Source organism: Epinephelus fuscoguttatus, linkage group LG20 (genome assembly GCF_011397635.1).
Source record: "Epinephelus fuscoguttatus linkage group LG20, E.fuscoguttatus.final_Chr_v1".
NCBI classification, from domain to species: Eukaryota; Metazoa; Chordata; class Actinopteri; order Perciformes; family Serranidae; genus Epinephelus; species Epinephelus fuscoguttatus.
The window spans coordinates 31,779,493-31,800,629 of NC_064771.1; the positions used below are offsets into that span (position 1 = coordinate 31,779,493).

The following is a 21,137-nucleotide window of genomic DNA, read 5'->3' on the forward strand; positions in this document are numbered from 1 at the left end:
TCTATTTTTAATTTGTCAGGTATCTTAAAGACACACAATTTAACAGTCTTGTCAATATTCATACATTCAGTGCTCATATTTGACATGTGGATCTAGATTACCCAGTCTTTGTACAACTATCGGTCCAACCACTGAATATCGACGATAGACGAACACATGGATGGATACCTTTCCTTCCCCTGATGTAGATGGACAGATAGGTATCTACATATGACACATCCGTCAATCAGTCACAGATGAAAAGAGAAAAATATGCAATATCCACACATCTATGTGTTAGACCTTCCAAACTGTCCACTGGTGGGTAGATGAGAGACGTACAGATGTTTGGATATCAAAACATCTGGGCACTGTGGTTTCTTTAGCAAACTTACTCAAACAGGAAGACATAGTGCCTTTGTTGGGGACTACTTTCAGTGGTGGATTAATACACATTTAGTGCTCTCCTGAGTATTTACAGCAGGAGGATGATGTATGTGTGACTGACTCAAAATTAACTGCTGTATGGGTGCTCCTGCCGTCCTCGTCTTTCCTTTCATCTCTCCTCCTGTCTCCTTCTCCCTATCCTCCATCATTCGTCCCTTTGTCTGCCTCCTTCTCCTCCTCACCACATCTCTCCTTCTCTCCTCCTCCGCCTCCTCCCCACAGTCTCCTCCAGCGGGAGACATGAGTGAATTATTCATGTAGGGAAATATATATCCATGTTTGAAGCAACTCACAGTGTTTAATAATTCATGTTTAACCATTTCAGCGTAGCAGCGGGCAGGACGGTTCAGAAAACCCTTTGTTTTTTAAATCTTTTGTCTGAATTTGATCAGTTTTTTATTTTAGGTATTTTATTTTCGAACATAAGTAAAAACTACAGAAATTTTCAACTTGTCATGTTCTATAGTTTTGATTTGTGTGATTTTAAATTAATATTTTCAGCTAATTTTGTTTCAGTGATGCAAAATTCTGCTGCGTCACTGCAAGTTTCCAAGCTCACAGATTGAGATCAAACCCTTTCAGTGTCTTTGTGTTCGCTGCTGCTGTTGTTGTCGTCTCTTGAATTATTTTTAGGACATTAAACTGACTTTGTGTCTTTTTTCCTGAATCCATAATGAAGCCGATGAAACAGGAGGGTAGTGCTCTGGGATGGCTTATGACTTTTGAATTTCTTTACAAGGCTAAATTTATGCATTTGAACATATTTGTGTGCCTGTGGGTGTGCTGCGGAGATGCTCGTGGATCTGATTATGAGTGTGTGTTAGCGTGCGTGTTAGTGTGCGCGTGTTAGCGTGTGTGTGTCCGTGTGGTTGTTTGTGTTCTCGCCTGTACAGTTTTGTGATCTCTGAGGGGAGCTTCTGCTTTGATGTGTGGGTGTAGTGATGCTGAGTTGGTTTTATCCAGACAGCCGGCATCCTGTGTAAACACACACACACACATACGTCTGTGCACACACATACATACACATACATACACACACACACACAAATTACCCTCGTGTTGTTTTACTTGTGAGAAATCTTTGCTTTTCTTTGATGATTCATAGATTCGGCTGCTGGTAGCCTCTGCTGTGTGTCATTTATTACACGGCCTGTGTGAGTGTGTGCAGTTAGTTTCATCTTGTTGTCTTTGTTAGCGAACATTAGCAGCTAAATTTCCTTTCGATCTGTCCGTGAGCAAGACTCTGAACTCCTCCTCAGGCACTTAAACTCTTTAGAGCATTAGCTAAACTGCCTGAATTGATAAGTGGTTATAAGATTACCCTGTACCTGTTAAAGGAGCTGTATGAGACATCCAGAGAAATCTATGAGTCAGAGTCTGACTCAGGTTGTCTGCACATGGCTCTCAACATGGAGGTGACTTACGCTACCTTGTCAAAAAAAATGCTAACGTGGCCTGAATTAATATCAGAGTCTTGCTACCCTATCGAAAAATGATTAGAAGCGGGGTTAAGTGTACTGTACGGCTGTGATCACACTACAAGTGACACAGCAACAGCGTGACCTGCTACATTATCGCCGAGTCACCACTGAAGTGTTGCTCAAGCACTCGTCTGCTACCTGCAACAAAGCACCTCCACTGAACGCCATCTAAAGTTGTATTTGGAAATAAAATATCAGCTTATGATCAGTGTCTTAGCCCCATTTTAATTTCACATTTCGCTGCTCCATTGTATTCCCATTTGCTCTGCAATACATAGAAAGCTAGCATACTGTCAGCTAATTACAGCTAAAAACAGACCACGTTATTGGTTGACGCCTCACTCCATCATCGGAGTGCTGAAAAAAGTTGAGGTTAGCGAAAATGAAATGAAAATAAATGGTTAAATAATAATTACTCAAATGTCTTGCCTCGACAGTTTACTCTCTTGTTTATTTATTTAGCTGTTAGCTATCTGCTAGCAGCTAACATGAAGTATTCACGTGTTCCTTTTGTATTTTGTTCACAGGATGGTTTCACTCCACTGGCGGTGGCGTTGCAGCAGGGACACGACCAGGTGGTTTCCCTCCTGCTGGAAAACGATACCAAGGGGAAGGTCCGCCTGCCTGCACTGCACATCGCCGCACGGAAAGACGACACCAAGGCCGCCGCGCTCCTCCTCCAGAATGACCACAACGCCGACGTGGAGTCTAAGGTACGCTGTCTGTTCAATAAGCAGGACTAGGATTCCCAACATGACCTACTAACTGACAGAGAGATTTTTTTTTTTTTCTAATTAAGATACGACCCACCTTAATCCGGGCCCCATTATGCTGTGTGTAAATTATGGGCGTGGCTTCTGGTTATTTATTCACTGAGCTGGTGTCTGCGAGTTGGCAACGTGCTGCAGGTGTAGCTATTTCATTTCCTTAGAGATTTTAGATTTTGGATAAATAAATGAAGTTTGAATAAATGAAACATGTTAATTAATATGCTTTAGGGGCCATGCTACCTGTTTCCCCCTATTTCCAGTCTGCTAAACTAAATCAGCTTAGCTTCATATTAAGCGTACAGACTCTACGCAGAGCCTACGTCGTGGCCTACACACATACCCTGCGTCACGTGTGCATTTATACTTGTGGGGTGGTGTGTCTGTGTCACTCTGTAGTTACACCTCCAAAACACTAGTCGGTGGCGGGGTTTCTGTGAAGTGCTGTACAGTTTAGTTGATTCAAAATGCACATTAAACACACATTAAACATGGCTTAATAGAGACAGTTTCAAACACAAGTACACAAATCAGCTTCACTATAACTCGCAGCATTCACAGACAAACACTTGTCTTTATCTGGACACATTTTCCCCACAAATACAACATGCTAACGTTATTAGCACAAGCCTATGGCATTTTACATTGTATAAATTAGCCTAGTGGCTGGCGAACATTTCCTCTACTCATATAAAGCCAGAGACAACAGCAACATGTAACAAAGGTAACGTTACAAAATTCGGCTCCATTCCAACTCACAAGGTTCACCAACAAAACAACTGTCTTATACTAAACACGTTTTCCAAACCAATACAACATGCTAACGTTATTAGCACGACCCTATGGCATTTTACATTATATAAATTAGCCTAGCGATGAGCGGAGATTTCCTCTGCTCATATGAAGCCAGGATAAATCACACACAACACTTAAAATGCTATTTTTGTGGCTTTTTAATTTATTGTTTCTTATTTGTGCAGTTAAAGTAAATATAAGCATTGTTTCCACTGAGGGAAATGGTTTCAGCTTACTAACACAGACAGGAGGGTTGCGTCGCCGTGACATTTCAGGGAAGGCTATGGAGCTTTCAACCTACATCCTGCATCGTCTTTTTCCTCAAAAATCTCTAAGAAAAAGAAGTACACATGCAGCATATTGCTAACTGTAACTAAACACCGGTTCAGTCAGCGAAAAATTTTAAGTTGTCTCCATAATTAACTCATGGCATCATGGGGCTAGGAATATGTTTTGTTTTAGGTGTATTTTTATTCTGAATGTTATGATGCTTTTTGTTGGTTCCTATCAAAAAAACAAAAAGTCCTGAACGTATTTTATGCAGGACAAACTTTCAACAAGCGGTTATATACCTGATAAAAGTCTCCAAACGTGTCACACTCTCAGTGCCACGCAGGGAAAGAGAAGTGTAGTTTTTGTCTTTGGTAGCTGAAAATAAAATGCAGATATATTTACCACCACAGTGCAGAAGAAGAAACAGACTATAAGGGAGAGTCTCAGTCCATCATCCAGTTGTGTGTACCTCTGTTTGCCTTTTAGTTCCTGTCATTATCTCCGGCCATGTTCTCATATATCCATCCTACAGCTTGGTGCAACTGTGGTGTTGGTGTTGTTGTGGTGCACTAACCACTCCATTCTCTCCTCCTCCTCCTCCTCCTCCTCCCTCTATACGTTCCTTTTTGTTACCCTTCCGCTTCCCCCCTTTTCCCTTCTAGATGATGGTGAATAGAACAACAGAGGTACATCTTGTCTTCTCTTCTCCTTCTCTCCTTCCTTTCCTGTCATTGCTCACTCATGGTCACCATTGCAAAGCCAAAGCCTTCTGTCTGCTAGCATGAGCGCTAAATGCTGGCATGAATGCTTTTGCTCACCTGTGTGCCTGTTTTTTAAACCCGCATCGCATTTTGACTTTTTGCTTTGTGTGCGTCCAGTGGCTTGCTGCTTTTAGGCAGAGATGAAACAAAAACCAGTAGAATTACTGTAAGTGTACCACAGAAGCCATTTTGGGGTGAGATTACCTGAAGCCAACACTCACATAGAAAATTCAGCATAATGTACATTTCCACAGCAGCAACAGAGTTGTGTTATACTCGCCATTTTGATGCTCTGGTTTCTATTTTTTTTTACGTAAATTCCAGTTTCATCCATTAATTCCAGCTTTTCTACTTTTCTGTTTTTCCGGAGCCATATTAAAGAGATAGTTTGACTTTTCTGAAGTGGGGTACTTCAGTGTTTTACCCCAGTAGATGGTGGTCAGCATGCTCCCATTTTGGAGAAGCAGACGGGAGTACTGCCACAGAGGCTGAGCAATATACTGCTGTGGATGGGGGCAGCAACAAAATATATTTCAGTCACTTAAAAAAAAATCAATAACAGTTTAAGCGTATGCTATGTTTAGAATATTTTCACTGCTTTACCTTGCCATCAGACAGCACGTTCCGACGGAGGAGGCATTAACGGCTTTAGTTCCCCATCTATGTTCTTGTCAAAGCCACCAGACTCCATTGAGAAAAACAGTAATTTTACCTTGCAGAACACAGGAGCTGCTGGTCCACCACTGCTATGTTCATTAAGTTGTGTTACCATGTGACTTTGGTGAATCTGAATGAACCCTTTTAAACACCAGAGTTGCACATAACACAAACAAACTAACTGATAGATGCCGTGGTAGACCAGCAGCTCCTGTGTTCGGCAATGTTAAATCACTGTTTTTGTTTTCTGATCTATCCCTTTAAGCTGCTTTAACTGAAACATAAGACTTGCTGAACATTTTTCATAGCAGGAGGGCTGAGTTGCAATAATGGTAGTTTAACATCAATCAAGAAAATGTCAAAGTGAAAGGACTGGAGTTAACAGGTGAATGAAAACAAGAGACACACGACTCAATATGAATCAGCGCTGTGGAAATTGTACATAATACTGTTAATCAAGATGACAGATAAACATGGAGGGAGTTTTGAGTTTGCATTAAGTGGGAAGCAGGTGAAATAAACCTGTTCTTTGTAAAGGAACAAGGCCTGGTGTTCTCTGAATTTACCGTATGCATATGGTAGTTATCCAGAGAAAAAGCTGCTGCAGCGAAAAAAAACCCTCGTTTGCACTGAAATCGATTGAAAAATTGAAACAGAAAACACTTTTTGTCGATGTGTTTGTCACATTAAAAAGATGGCAGTGACCTACTCTTGCTGCTACTGCTGTTGTGTTCACAGACGACCTGAGGGTATAACACAATGATTATTTACTGATTCAATATAAAAAGTATTCTGTGTACATTTTCGAAAGACTTCACTTCCTGCTGCCCACTGCTGGATCTACCTACCAACTTTCTAGTCAAGCTGTGTATAATGTGGACGTACTTAGTCTTTACATGATATTTTAAACATAATTATTTTCATGGCCCCATGAAGATGTAGGTCTACTGCTTAGCTTGAAAGGAGTAGTTTTACATTTTAGGAAATGCTCTTATTCGCTGTCTTGTCGAGAGTTAGATGAACAGATGGACACCACTCTCATGTCTGTATGGTTCATATGAAGCTAAATGCAGCAGTCAGTCAGTTAGCTTAGCATAGCATAAAGCCTGGAAACAGAGTGGAATAGTTAGCCTGGCTCTGTCCAAAAGGTAACAAAATCTGTTTACCAGCGCCTCTAAAGCTCACCAATTAACAGCTCTTCTTAACATACAGTGAGCGAGCAAACTCTGGCATGAAAAATTGGGCATTAACTACGTGCGCCAACATCATTCAGGAAGCCTGTGGAGCCCTGATCAAGCCTACGAGCAGTATGCTGTTGCTCTGAAAATAGGTTGGAGGTGCCAGAAGCTATGCTAGACCGAGGGCAAGCGGCTTTTCAAACAAGTGACACGTCACTTAGCGTGTTCGCTAACACAATGGGAAACACTGAAACAATCTGATGGTCGCTAGCTCACGCATTCATTAGCATTCAGTTAGGAAGAGGTGGTACACGACATAACTTGTTTGTTTAATCCATACGTAAAGCATGAAACAACCTCCTGGAGGTCCCTAACTAGCTGTTTCCCCCTGTTTCTAGACTTTACGTTAGGCTAAGCTAACTAGCTGTTCCCCCCTGTTTCTAGACTTTATGCTAGGCTAAGCTAACTAGCTGTTATCCCCTGTTTCTAGACTTTATCCTAGGCTAGGCTAACTAGCTGCCCCCCCCGTTTCTAGACTGTATGCTAGGCTAAGCTAATTAGATGTCCCCCCCTGTTTCTAGACTTTACATTAGGCTAAGCTAACTAGCTGTTCCCCCCTGTTTCTAGACTTTATGCTAGGCTAAGCTAACTAGCTGTTTCCCCCTGTTTCTAGACTTTATGCTAGGCTAAGCCAACTAGCTGTTCCCCCTTGTTTCTAGACTTTATGTTAGGCTAAGCTAACTAGCTGTTTCCCCTGTTTCTAGAATTTATCTCAGCGGAAGAACTAACATTTTGTAAAAGTGGGTTTTGAATGATCAAAAAATGATTTCCTGTTTGTGGTTTGGCCAGAAAACGACTGGCATGTGTTGCTCCTGAGTGCCATATCATCTAACCGTCACCCAAGTTTTTGTCCTCATTTACTGTAGATGGTTCAGTGTCTTTGGCAGTTGTATCAATAATTGTTACAGAAAATACGAGTACAGGTTTCCTCCACGACGTCCCTTTTTTTTTTGATATGATCCTGCTGCAGTTACAACAACATTTGTGACATCTATCAGCTAGATAAAGTGCTTTTGTTCCTCACATTGCTTGAGTGATTGCTTGTGATGCACACAGTCATGACGTTTGAACTTACTTCAGTGTTGTATATGCTGTACATGTCTAACCTAAATGAACGCTGGCTGTGCATGTGACCATCTGAGGCTCTCATTCAGCTGTCATAGAGATAGTAGCTGAGCTTTAGCATGCCAGTAGATTTTATTTAATTGCATTTATTTAACAAACATGAGTCTGACATTGTGCTGACTCTTCTTTGAGATAATTACTGTCACTGTGCCCAGAGAGCAGTTTAATCAGCATTAAATGGAACAGCTCCTTGATTTTACTTTTGATGACATGATCACTAACATGTTAATGGGTCCTGTTTGGTGTTTTGAAAAAGTAATAGAACAAGAAGTTTAACTAATTTTCATAAGTTTAGACTGAACTGTCAAAAATTATCTGAGTAAATGAGGTTTTTTGGATACAAAATTTTTCAGAAGCTTTGTGCTAAATTTGAGTTTTTATATTGATCCAAGCTGGTTACTGTGATCTCTCAAAGGCCCTGTTTATATCTGGTATGAGTACCTACTTCCACCTACACTGGGGACATTTCCGTGTGGACACATTGTGTGCACGCTGCTGAAAGACTGGTCTGAGTGATCGGATCTTAAGACACATTCAGAACGCATTGAGTGCATTCACATGTGTATTAAGGGCTGTCGACTTATGATCCCATCACCCAGGAAGCATTTTAATACCGGGTGTAAACAGGGCCAGTGTTACATAACGTTACATAACTGTTGTTAAGGCCTTTGAACAGTTTCTTAAAAGCAGACTTTAGTTCATCCCATTAAAGGTCCAGTGTGATGATTTAGGGGGATATATCGGCAGAAATGGAACATATTATGATTAGTATGTTTTCTTTAGTGTATGATCACCTGAAAATAAGAATCATTGTGTTTTAGTTACCTTAGAATGAGCTGTTCATATCTACATAGGGACCAGGTCCTCGTCTACAGAGTCCACCATGTTGCACCGCCATGTTTCTACAGTAGCCCAGAATGGACAAACCACACACTGGCTCTAGATAGTGCCAGAAAAACACTGATATTTAATGTGTAACTGCTTTATTTTTACTGGTTTAAATGAAGTGACCTCTGCGGATAATTCATCTCTCAGTAAAACCTCCTGAACAATGAACACTGAAGGAGTTTTAACCAGGAGATGTTTCAGCTTTTTGCAGTTTGCATTCCTCATCACTAGATGTCACTACATCCCTCTAAATCCTACACACTGCTCCTTTAAATCTAGATTGCCCTTAACCAATGCAGATGCATGCTCACCTGCATGTCTTGCCTCTGTATTTCCTGTCAGATGAACATCAGAGAAGAGTCTGTTTTTTTATGGAATTGAAACTTAAACTTAAATGGACATTTAATTTAAAATTAACCGTTGCATGGTTTTCATTTGACAGGAGCTTAATGTGCTCACGTTTGCTTGTATTTATAATTCCCTGAACTCCTGACTTCAACAACGTCACTGTAACTGTTACACAAGAAAGATAAGAATATATATTTTATCATAAAAAGAAAAATCCAGCATTTAAAGCATGTTTGACCTCCGCTCAGCCCTCGTCTGCTTCTGGCTAACCTGCTGTTTATTACCCCATCATGCTTTGCTCGTGGCTCGCTGAGAATCTTTGTATCTTTGTTTCCTCCATCTTCTAACTGATCCCGTCTCTCTGTGTGTCTCTCGTCCTCCCAGAGCGGTTTCACTCCCCTGCATATTGCGGCTCACTACGGCAACATCAACGTAGCAACACTCCTGCTGAACAGAGGGGCAGCTGTGGACTTCAAGGCGAGGGTGGGTACTTCGCTTCAAAGATGGCACACACACACTCGCACAGACCTTTTGAAGTGAGTGCTGCAGACACTCGCTCATATGAGAGGGCGGGACGTTGTGTGTGTGTGTGTGTGTGTGTGTGTGTGTGTGTGTGCAGGAATCCAGTACTGACGCATGTAATCCTACAGCTGTGCTCGTCAGTCTGCAGGAGGCCACATATACATGTGGTCTGTGTGTTATATGATCCAACACACTGCAGGAATGGATGCTGGGTTCATGGAGACTGGGTGTGTCTCAAATATTCAATGTTCGTCAATACTTGCAAATTAAATTCTAATGAGATTTACCTTTGAAGGCATTTTTTTGTTGTATTTTGTTGTCGATTCACTAAGCAGGTTTACCCCAACACTAAAAACTGCTTTAGTTAAAGTAGAGGTCAAGGGATTTATCGGTTTGCCTGATAATTGGTGCTGATAGGACATTTTACAAACTATAGCTATTGACAGAACTTGCTTCCAATAGTGGCTGGTGACTGCGTAGCTTTCACCAGTGACACGTGAAGGTAACTCACATCAGAGCAAAAGAGAGGAGAGTTGCGTTAAATGGAGCAACGAGGAGTTGATAAGTGGGGACAACCCTTGGAACAGCTGATCGAAGCACTCTAGTGCTATTAGCAGTAGAGCGAAAGTTCATGAATCTGGGATGCAAATTTGCGAATCCTAGGACAGTGAAAAAGAGACCCGCCCTACGCTCCCTATGATTGGCTAGCGCTTGTTTCCTTTGTTGGTTGCACTGGTTAAATTTAGGCCAATGGTTCCCAACTGGTGGGTCACGGGCTGGGGCGCCGAAAAGGGGGAGAAGGATTCTAGGGGCTCATGATTAAGAGGGGCCCAGAGAGGCCCCTAATAAAATTATAATACTGACAAAAAATAATATGACACTAAGTTATTAACTAACTTATAATCACAAATATATTTTATTTACACTATTTGTTTTGGAAACATTAACCAGCATTAAGCAGCTCATAGACCAGGGACAAAGTTAATATTCAGAAGAAGGTGATCATTTTTAGTTTGGGATGAGCAAGCAAACTTTTTTTTTTTTTTGCTGAGCGAAAACTAACTATTAACTTAAAAATTATGGCAAAAAGGTAGTTTCTTGCAACCCCAGAATTAAGATAAAAATATTCACAAACGAAAAAACACTTCTGGTTGCTGGTAAGTAGTGTTTAACTTTTGATTTAACGCTAAAAATTAAAACCCTCTGCGTGCACTGCAGCGTAAGCAGACAGATGCGCAACTCAGAGCAGCATGTGTCACTGACACCAGACTCAGAGTGCAGCAGACCGGTGGAAAATGTCACCATCAGCATATTATTTTACATCAATAAAATCTTATTTTATCATTATTTTGAGTCACATTGTTGAAAGAATTTAGTCGTCTGTGTTCAAGCAGGATAATAGGTCTCCATTCATTGCACGTCAGGCTTTCTATTTCCTTTTCGGGGATGGTGTTGCGTTCATGGTCCCCCCCAAAAAATGGGAGAAATATTCGATTTTTTTTTTCACAATCGAATCCCGTGCCATCGAACGAAGCTTCGAAGCTTCGAATTTTTGGGTCAGCCCTATAACGTGCACTCTCCAGAGTCAGGTCCAGGATCCTCTTCAAGTTTGTCAGGGAGGAATGTGGAAGTGGAGGAAGAGATTGTTCTTTTTTCACAAATGTGGGAACGATAGTCAAAAATACCATCAAAATGCATAGTTTTATGTAAAATAGCATAAAAAAATTTCAGCGGCCTCCCGGCCAGCTGTGTATAGGGCCCAGTAAAAATTCTTTTCATGGGGCCCAAAATCCCTGGCAGCACCCCTGGTCATGGGTTCATTCTGAATAGATGGCAAGTGACTTGCAAATGTATCAACTATGTAAAAAAAAAAAACACACTTTATTTTGAAGTGCAGAGAATTTCCAGCACAGAGCTTTTATTTTGAAGTGCTGTTTCCTGCTGTAGAGTGAGTGACTAACAGACAGCTGCATGACAGAGACAGTAAACCCGGCTGTTTTAGGAAGTTACTGAACTTTTTTAGAAGAAATAAACTCTTGGACGTCCACTAGCTCACGTACAAAGGCTGTGTCATTGTGTCAGCGGCTGTAGATTCGATTCCAACCCAAGGGCCTTGTGCTGCATGTCACCCCCCTCTTTCCTATGAAACAAAAGCAAAATGCCCTAAAAAGTATCTAAAGGGCTGAGTGTCTGAGACAGGGCTGGGAAGCAGGAAAGGTCATTTCATTTGTTCAAGTAGACTTTAAAGGCATGAAACTGGAATAACCACCAACCAGTTACTGCACATAACTGTGCAGATGATATGTTCTGGTGACATTACTTCAAAGACATGAAAGTCATTCAGATGATTTAATGATGAAATAGCTATCAGACCATGTTAAATGCTCCGTTCTCCACAGTGCACAGTGTCCCATTAAATCCTCCTCTTGTTTAGCCTCATAGAGGGACCCAGGGAAAACCAAGAAAGCAAGAAAACGATTAAAGCACGTAACTGTGCAGCTGCAGCTGTTGGAGTGGTTATTTTCCCCTAGAGGGGGATATTTATCCATTTTCCTCCTACACTGTCAAATAAAGCCTTTTCCCTCTAGCTGCAAATTACAGACAAGTCAGATGTATTAAATGCTGCAGGCACAGACAGGCTGTCTGAATGTGTTGGACCGCTTCATTTTCAGTGGAAATGTATTCACAGATTGTGTAATTGTAGCTATTTGTATGCACAGTTTCATTACCTGATAATATGTGCACTGAGTTAGGATGTGCTGTGTGTTGTTCCCCTTTTCTTTAAATAACAACCTAAACTGGGCTTATGAGGGTCTGAGTCGTCTTTTCTCTGTGGCTGAATGATGAAATGGTGCTTTTCTTTCTCCGCAGAATGACATCACACCGCTGCACGTAGCATCCAAACGTGGGAACAGCAACATGGTGCGACTGCTGCTGGAGAGAGGAGCCAAGATAGATGCACGGACCAAGGTAAGCACGCAGATCAGAGAGCAGCCCTGGCATTTGCAACAGACCGGCTCTGTTTTCACAAGAAGACACAATACCCCACACGCACCCCACTGAAATGTTAACGTGAAGAGCGAGAGATAAAACCAAACAGTGAATAGAATGCAGAAATACAAAGCAGAATACTTTCACCTAGCAAGAACAGCTCATTCTGTGTTGTTCAATGAGCGTAGCTGTGAGGCTGTCTGAACTCAAGTCTGATTCAAATGCATCTAGGAGGTGGCAGTAGCTCAGTCCATAGGGACCTGGGTTGGGAACTGGAGGGTCACCGGTCCAAGTCCACATCCACGTAGCTGGAGAGGTGCCAGTTTACTAGCATGTGTGTGTATTTCGGGCCTGTGTGTATATGACAACAGAGTGAGAAAAATGGATTTGAGGATGAATAGAGTATTAGTCCATACCCATTGGTAGCTTTGTCACCTTCTACCTATGCCAGTCCTCAATGCCTATGTGCAGTTTCACATAGATTGATCACGTCAGTGAGTAGAAAAACGTGGGACAGACAGAATGACTCACTGACAGTTTCCGTGATTATGTACAGCATACCATACCATGACTTAGTCATACCAAAAGTTTAGTTTGGGGCCGTTAGTGGCCGTTTTGGTAAGGAACCGGAACCAGGGCGAGTGAGACAGGATCCGGAATTCGATGGATGCGCCTTTCTGTCAAAATAAAAGCACCAAGCTAATAAAAATGCGGTGAAACTTTTTAATTTAAAGAATATAATTTACAAGAAAAGCCCCAAGCCATGAAGTTAATCGATTTTCTTACACCCCTCATCACCCCAAATTGATGGTGCGCCAGAATTTAAAGTATTTTTTTTTTGTGAACACTTTTACTTTGGTGAATTTGGTGAATTCTGCATCCGCTCTCTAGACCAGAACCAGAATCCAGAAAAAATTCTGAGTGAATAGAAACCAGGCTCTTCGCCTTACGTGAAGAGCCTGGTGACGCGAGGCTACCAAAAAATTGAAAAACAACAACATTGGTCCACAGGGGGAGCCACAGCGATCGGTCGCATTTTAGCCATTTTTAAGCATTTTTCTGTTGTTACAGCGCCACCCAGTTGCCAATTAGAGTTAAATTTCTCCAGTCACCTTGAGGCGTCCTGTTCTACATATCTACCAAGTTTAGTAAAAATCCATATGGCGGTTAGGCCTAGATAAGAAATGAGCTCTCTAGCGCCCCCATTTTGTTTGATGGGGTCAATAATGGAGGGGTCCCCTCAGATTATGTGTGGTCATATGCCTACAAAGTTGCGTGGTGATGGTGAAACCCTTGAGATGTTATACACCTTTATGTGATGAGCCACGCCCTCCGCAATATTCATTGCCTTATAGAAGCTCAGTTTTAGTAAGTTTTCCAACTTTTGCCAAGAGGGAACTTTAGATATTGGTCCCTAGATTATGTTCACCCAGTTTCATGCAGATCGCTCAAACTTCCTAGGAAGAGATCCATTTGAAGTGTTTTTCAAAAAATTCAAAGTGGCAGAAAATCTATATAAGCGGAAGTTATGGGTTCTTGAGGCAAATGTGTTCCTCATGAGGAGAGGCATCTCTGTGCAAAGTTTCATGTCTCTACCACATACGGGGCATGAGATATGCCCATTCAAAGTTTGCAATTTCATTCGGTTGCTATAGCGCCCCCCTTTGGCCAATTGATGTAATATTGCTTCATTCACATCCTCCCATGACCCTCTACCACTGTGCCAAATTTCACATGGATTGACCAAGTCAGTGAGGAGAAAAACGTGGAACAGACACACACACACAGAGTTTTCATTATTACTGTATATAGTCAGATGTCTTCTTCTTCTTCTCATTCACTCGCAGTAGAAGGCAGTGTGATCAGTAACCTACAGTAACAGAGTGACAAAAGTTGGGGATTCACAAGCACTCGGATGTTCGGCTAGCTGACCTTATATACCGGACACTTAAAAGAGTTGTTCAAAAAGATTTGTTCGTTAATTTTTGCCCATCACTACGCAGAAATTTGCAACACAGAACACCCACTCAAACGACACACACTGTAATCCCTACAGTCCCTGACATTTGCACCTGTTGTGTGACTTGTCCAGTGTCCAATTCTGATTCCTCTGTCTCTACCTCTTGTCTGCTCTGTCGTCTGTCACTGCGATGTCCGTGTTGTTGCCCAGGCTAACATTAGCGCAGCTAGCTGAAGCAGCACTGTCGCTAGCTACACCTGAACCCTGGGTGGTGACTGTCTTTAAGAGTACATCTGCTATTATTGCTAATTTTTCACCCTCAACCAGCTGAGCTTTCTTCGGTCCGATTCACAATCCATTTCCTTTTAGCCTTGCAATGCTGTTAAATTTCATACCTGCTCAGTTTCTGGTTTCCGCCATCGCTTGTCCTTTCCAATCGCTACTTTACATCGAGGGGATCATGGGGGAAAATTGAGCTTCATGCATGCAGTAAGTTTTTGAGTTAAAAATCGTTAAAGAAGAAATCATTACAATGTTTTTATGAAGGCATTGATGATGGATGGGGGGATGATTCTGAGTGGCCCGTAGTCGTACAGGCCTTCTGGTATTTGCGTATTTTCCAGATGGCCAATCTGTCGCTGTAAACATGCACACAGAAACCAACATTTTTTAATTGATGTAAATATTATTGTGCTGTACTTTTGTAAAGTTGGGTTGCAAAAGACAGATTGAATAAAGAATATTCCCGACTATAAATTTAAAACCTCCAATCTGCTTCATGCGTGCATCTGAGCAAAAGAACTCTCCAAAACACCAGCTTTTCTGTTTAAAGCTGAAGCCTGGTCGATTTATCTTCTGATACAGGCACATACAGTACCTATAATATATCATCATCTCTAAGGTGTCAAACGCAGCTCCTTTTGTCCACCACTTTTTAGGTCAGGAATTTTCTCCACCTGTAGACGGACATTTAATCTTTCAAATGAAATTATCAATATCACTAAAATCACCCCACAGCTGTACTAACCTGTGATTCATTGCACTGCTGAGGGACAGTGCTGGTGATGGTTTGAGGTTCACTGTACCTGCTCTGTTTGTTCCCAGGATGGTCTGACTCCTCTGCACTGTGGAGCGAGGAGCGGACATGAGCAGGTGGTGGAGATGCTGCTGGACAGAGGAGCTCCAATACTGTCAAAGACAAAGGTACACCTCCAACCTTTATTCTCTTTATATTCTCGCACTTCTTCTCACTGCCGTATCTGCTCTAACAAACAAACAGTGAAAATGAGTCCATTGTTCTGCTCATGTCTGCCCGTCACAGCTTCTATTAACTTCCTTCTTCCCTCCAGAACGGTTTGTCTCCGCTCCACATGGCGACGCAGGGCGACCATCTCAACTGCGTCCAGCTGCTTCTGCACCACGAGGTGCCTGTGGACGATGTGACCAACGACTACCTGACGGCGCTGCACGTGGCCGCACACTGTGGGCACTACAAGGTGGCGAAGGTGATCGTGGACAAGAAGGCCAACCCCAATGCCAAGGCACTGGTGAGGATGAAAGCATGGAGGAGAAACAGCTGGTCCTCTGTAGCTGCAGAAATAGACTCAGGAATCTGTTATAATGTGTGGAAAGAAAGAGGAGGGAGGTTAAAATCAAACAGTTACTTAGTCTGATCGAGAGACGCAGAAAGTTTAAGGAAACTGAGACATGAGGCAAAGAGAGAACGGAATAAGGTGGCGTAAGGATAGACACGTACAGTGAGGTAACAGCTGCTGATGAGGTGAAGTCTCACCCAGCCTGTTAAACTTTTTGCTGGATATTTGCTGGATAAGGTTTACGGAGACTGATGGTTAGACTTTTGTAGTCTGTAAGGATTTCTTATTGTCCATTTCGTCCTTTTTTGAAAGGTGAAAAAAAAAATCACAGTTTTATACAGCAGTGTGGCGTGAGAAGAGCCACATTCAAAGTATTTCCTGTTTAATTAAACAGATTGTATTTCTTTCTCACTATGAATTAGCCTGGATTTGGTCTGGAGTGTCTAAAGCCCCGTTTCCACCAAATACTTTGGGCATGGTACCTTTGGAACCAAAAGTAACCCTTCAGACATGGTACCTGGACCCTACGCAGTACCCTTAAATGTGGGCGGGGTTGTTGTCACTCACTGCTTCGTCAAGCACTCGCTTTATTTCCTCATTCCCGGTGACACAGATGGAAGCCTGCACCTTGTTTATCATCCACAGAACGAGGCTGCACGCCGGCATTTCCAGAACAAAATGAAACAGGCTGCAGTGAGAGTCTCTCTGCATGGGATATTTAAAAATAGCAGGTTTGTGCATTTAGTCCTTCTCAGGCAAGCTCAGGGGTTTAGTGTTGCTGGAGCCCACAGGAACGACACTCCATCAAGTGAGGATTAGAATATATGCAGTTCACATAACCAGGTCAAAATTAATATATATAAAAGCTTGAAGATCCGCTCATTAGTAAGAGAGACAATAAAAACTAAAGTGATGGTCAAAGTTGTCGCAGTGAAATTTAAGGTGTGCTGATGGATTCACGTTGTCAACTCATACATTGAGTAACATTACAAGTTAACGTTCCACCTTAAAAGTTGGTGGCAGTCGGCCCAGTGAATTAACTTTGCAAAACATCCTTTATAGTTTACTAATAAAACTCTCCACAGTATGAACAGTGGTTACATGAGCCTCAAAACCAGACACAACTCAGCCCTGAGCAGAGTGACCGTCCTCTACTGACCAATCAGACTGCAGTGTTCACAGCTCCACCTTTTAGTACCAGATCTGTGTGCTAGGTACCCCAACAGAGGGGGGACCAAACATGGGGACGGTACAGAACGGTTCCATTGGTACCATCCACAACTTTTCACATTGGGAATGAAAAAAAAAACGCACTGAACTGAACCGTACTGCTTGGTAGAAACAGGGCTTCAGTTCATGTTTGATTTCCCAAGGGGTGCTGTCAACGGCCGTACATGGACCTACAACCAATCAGAGCAAGGAAAGCTGACACAGCGCTGAGCAACAGACAAATGTAAACAGACTACAGTGTGCAGAGATGAGCGGTGCTGCCTTTTGCCATCAGAATTTGAAAACAGAAAGTTCCACATCAGCTGCAGCCATCTCTCTTCACTAAGCTAGGTTTATGTTGTCATTTACCAGACGTGAGGGCGCACAAGCCAAAAATGACTTCATCACTCTTGTTGCGTTAGGCGCAAAGCTCCACAAGTTGTAAGTCATCGTTTTAAATGCATGGATGTATGAAAGTTGCTCAGTGGTGCACGACGCCAGAACAGAAAAGCTTCCAGGTATATAATTACCCAGATCCCTTGCATCGCTGGGCCCACAGAGCAGGCACACTAGAGACTGCCGCCTGCCGAGCAGCTACTTCCGGTTTAGCGTTCTTCTAACTTAAATGGAGATAATAGATTTTTAAAATGTTATCGGACCAAATAGATCAAATCTAGATAATTTCGTGGGGGGTGTGAGGCTCAAAAAAATCTATCAACTACTTGGTACCATGTCTGAAGGGTTGCTTTTGGTTCCAAAGGTGCCATACTGAAAGTGTTTGTTGGAAACAGGGCTTATGAGGACAGAGTACAGAAGAGTATTCGATCTCTCTCTGTGTGTGTCCTCACGTTGTGCTTATGTAGCTTTGTAGAAATGTTTCCAGGTCCGACCTTGTAAGATTGACTTTAACAGAAAAGTTTAAAGGGACTTTACAGAGGAGAGTAATTGAAAAGTATTTATATTTTCTCCAGAGTTGAAGTGTAGAATAGATGAATTTGAGCTGAAGCTGCAGCGTTGTAAAGAGTTGTGTCCGTCGTGTGGAGGTGTTGCAGTCAGGTCCTGATGATTTAACCTCCCAACCCACCAAATATGTCTTCCTTCCTTTCAAGTCTTTCATCTCCTCTCTTCCTCCTCTCTTTCCTTTCTCCTTCACCTCCCTCGTTATTTCTACACCGTGTTTGTTGACGACAAAAAGAGAGAAAGTAGGGATTTTAATGGAGAGGAGAGGACACAGGAAGGAAATGAATGAAGGAAGCAGACAAGGAGACTTAACTTTAAACCTGAGCCAGTGTCTTGGTGTAAGACAACCATCTCTGTTCTGTAATGGGAGAAGTCTGGGTGTGGTTAGAGCAGTGGGACTTTATAGCCAGAGAGAATGAGAAGGGGAAAAAAAGGACACGGAGAGGAAAATGAAGTCATAGGATCGAGCCAGAAACCTCAAAGTGGAGCGAGTCAGAGACGCAGGGAGGGAGGGGGCAGAGTGGACGTGTTGGCGAGGGAAGAGTGAGTTGTAAAGAAAAGTATCTATTTCAGTACAGCATACTTTTTTCTTTACAGCTCCGAGTCGAGTCAATTATTTCCACACATGCTTGTCTGGTTTGCATGCAGCGGGTGAGAGGAGAAAAAGTGAAAGAAAGAAAGAGGGGAAAGTAAAGAAGGTCCCGCTCTGTACTGTGTTTTCCATTCGCTGCTCCAGACTTATCTTCTGCCAGCTCAGCACAGACCTGCAGAGACACACAGGGAAGTTTGGGGACTATTTTTACACCTGAAAATGTTTTTGTTTTGATTGTTTGTGTTTGTTAGAATGGTTTCACTCCCCTGCACATCGCCTGCAAGAAAAACAGAGTCAAGGTGATGGAGCTGCTTCTGAAGCATGGAGCGTCGATACAGGCGGTCACTGAGGTAGGTGTAGAGAGTGTGTGTGTGTGTGTGTGTGTGTGTAATGAGATTTTACAGCAATAAAAAAAAAATAAAGATATTGAAAATAAAAGCAGAGTTTTATAATGATTCACCCGCAGTGAGAAAAGTCACCGAGTACACTCAGTAACTGTACTTACATGCTGTTTCAACATACTTGTACTTCACTTGTGTGTTTAAATCGCCTGCTACTTAAACTCTGCCACATTTCAGAGGAAAATTCAGCTATTCTTGCACACGCTGCACGTATTTTTCATCCGCAATGGGTTCCTTAAAGTTTTATTTTCTTCATAAAGAACCTGACATTCCTGTGAGATGATTTAAATTCTTTAAACAGACCGGACATGTCTTGAATAAGATAACTTTTTTCAAGTGCAGCAATCTCATGTTCTGTCTTCTGTTAAAACAGCAACGGGCAACTCGCAGCTCTGGTGTCACATGCGGCTCTTTAGACCCTCTCCAGTGGCTCCCTGTGGCGGTTATTTTTTTAAACATTCAGATTTTCTTTTGTCAGTGTTGTAGGCCTGAAGTGATTACTGCATTCTACAGCTGTAAAAATGTGTAGCCTGTATATTGAATTAAAAATGTTCTAAGGTTTTATCAACTAAAATGTGCGTCATACATCTACTGTGGTTCGCCTGGAGTCCCTCTAGGATAGGCTAGCTATAGTCTGTATATACAGACTCTACATTCAGTGAATGTAGAGTCTGTAGGCAAACCCCGGAGATCTTGCCTCCAGAAGAAGAGCGGAAGAGCCCTGGTTTCCGGTTGTAGGCTGTTTATAGTCCGCGTGATATTGACCAATCACGTTTGAGTCGGCTGCATTTGTTGCCAGGTTAAATGGTCCGTGCGGTGAACTAACGAGGCGGAACATAATTGGCGTCACTGCAAACTCTGAATCCATCGCAGTGGTTCAGCATATTTACTTATATATCAACAGAAGTCGGAAACAGAAATTCGCCTCCTCCGCCAAAATCAAACCAGAATGCCAAAAAATCGGGGATCTGCCCCCAGAGGCTGTATCGCCGACAGTCAGACGCTGAATACAGCCGATGGGTTCCGAGAATAGGCTAGCTATGGAAACTAGACATGTACCGATACCACTTTTTCCTTCCCGATACCGATTCCGATCCCTGAACGTTATGTATCTGCCGATACCGAGTACCAATCCAATACCAGCGCATAAAATAAAAATGGATGGGACATGAATTGTTGTATGTCTCAACTCCTAAAACTCTATGTAAAAAATTAAGAAATAAATACATAATAGTAGAATGAATGCCATAAAACTTTTTTTTATTATTATTATTATTATCCAGTGTTGACACAGATCAAGACACAGGTTAAAGTGCAGCCACACAATTTAGTAAAAAAGACATTTTAAAGGCTACAGTAGAATGCTTTTTAAACTCCGCTCTGTTTCCATTTCGTTTGCCTGTAGCATGCGTATGCGTAATGACGTGAGGCATTACATGGTATCGGATTGGTCATAGGCTGTACTCGCTGATACCCGATACCGCATTTTAGGCAGTATCGGAGGCATTTCCAATACTGGTATCAGTATCGGTACAATGCTAATGGAAACCAAATCCAAAAATGGAAAAGTCTTGTTTTAAGATTAATTTGCTTTCACCACCAATGCCGTAAAGTTGAAGTACCAAATAATTACAAAAATCCCACTGCAGAGTCGCCACCTTGTAGTAAATCATATTAATGACTGGTCATTTAGACTTATTGGTAATATTGATGGGCTAATTTAGACTTAATACGCTGTTAGCTTTAATCAAATATGTTTTGCGGCTCCAGACAGATTTTTTTTTCTTCTTTTTTTGGCCAATAATGGTCCTTGTAATAGTAAAGGTTGCCGACCGCTGCTTTAAAAGAATGCTCAACCTGCTCATCATGTGTTGCCTTGAGTGTTTCTCACATACCTCCACGGTGAACGAAGAATCAGTCTTCATTAACTGAAGTCATGGGGGTCTGTGTTTAACAACAGCAAAACTATGTCAGAACATCTGTTTGCGAACTTTCACACAACTCCTCCTCTCTCACCAGCTTTAATTGTGAAATATCTGCTTCTGTGTTAATAAATTGTCGATAATAGTATTATTCAGAATGCAGGACTTTTAGTCACGACTAAGTATTGTCACACTGCTATTGATTCTCACACTAGGGCTGCCCTCG

General features: G+C 42.1%; 1 protein-coding gene across 6 annotated transcripts in view; it reads left to right on the forward strand.

The window, feature by feature from the left end:
• The window catches only part of ank3b (ankyrin 3b), a 174,964-nt gene that overhangs the window by 59,753 nt on the left and 94,074 nt on the right, over positions 1-21,137 (forward strand). For 5 of the 6 annotated variants that reach the window (XM_049564428.1, XM_049564429.1, XM_049564430.1 and 2 more), the window contains exons 6-12: positions 2,435-2,620; positions 4,405-4,428; positions 9,144-9,242; positions 12,153-12,251; positions 15,337-15,435; positions 15,582-15,779; positions 18,840-18,938. In XM_049564428.1, coding sequence (XP_049420385.1) covers positions 2,435-2,620; positions 4,405-4,428; positions 9,144-9,242; positions 12,153-12,251; positions 15,337-15,435; positions 15,582-15,779; positions 18,840-18,938 — 804 coding nt within the window. The remainder of the gene's footprint in view (positions 1-2,434; positions 2,621-4,404; positions 4,429-9,143; positions 9,243-12,152; positions 12,252-15,336; positions 15,436-15,581; positions 15,780-18,839; positions 18,939-21,137) is intronic. The other variant, XM_049564433.1, reaches the window with a different exon arrangement.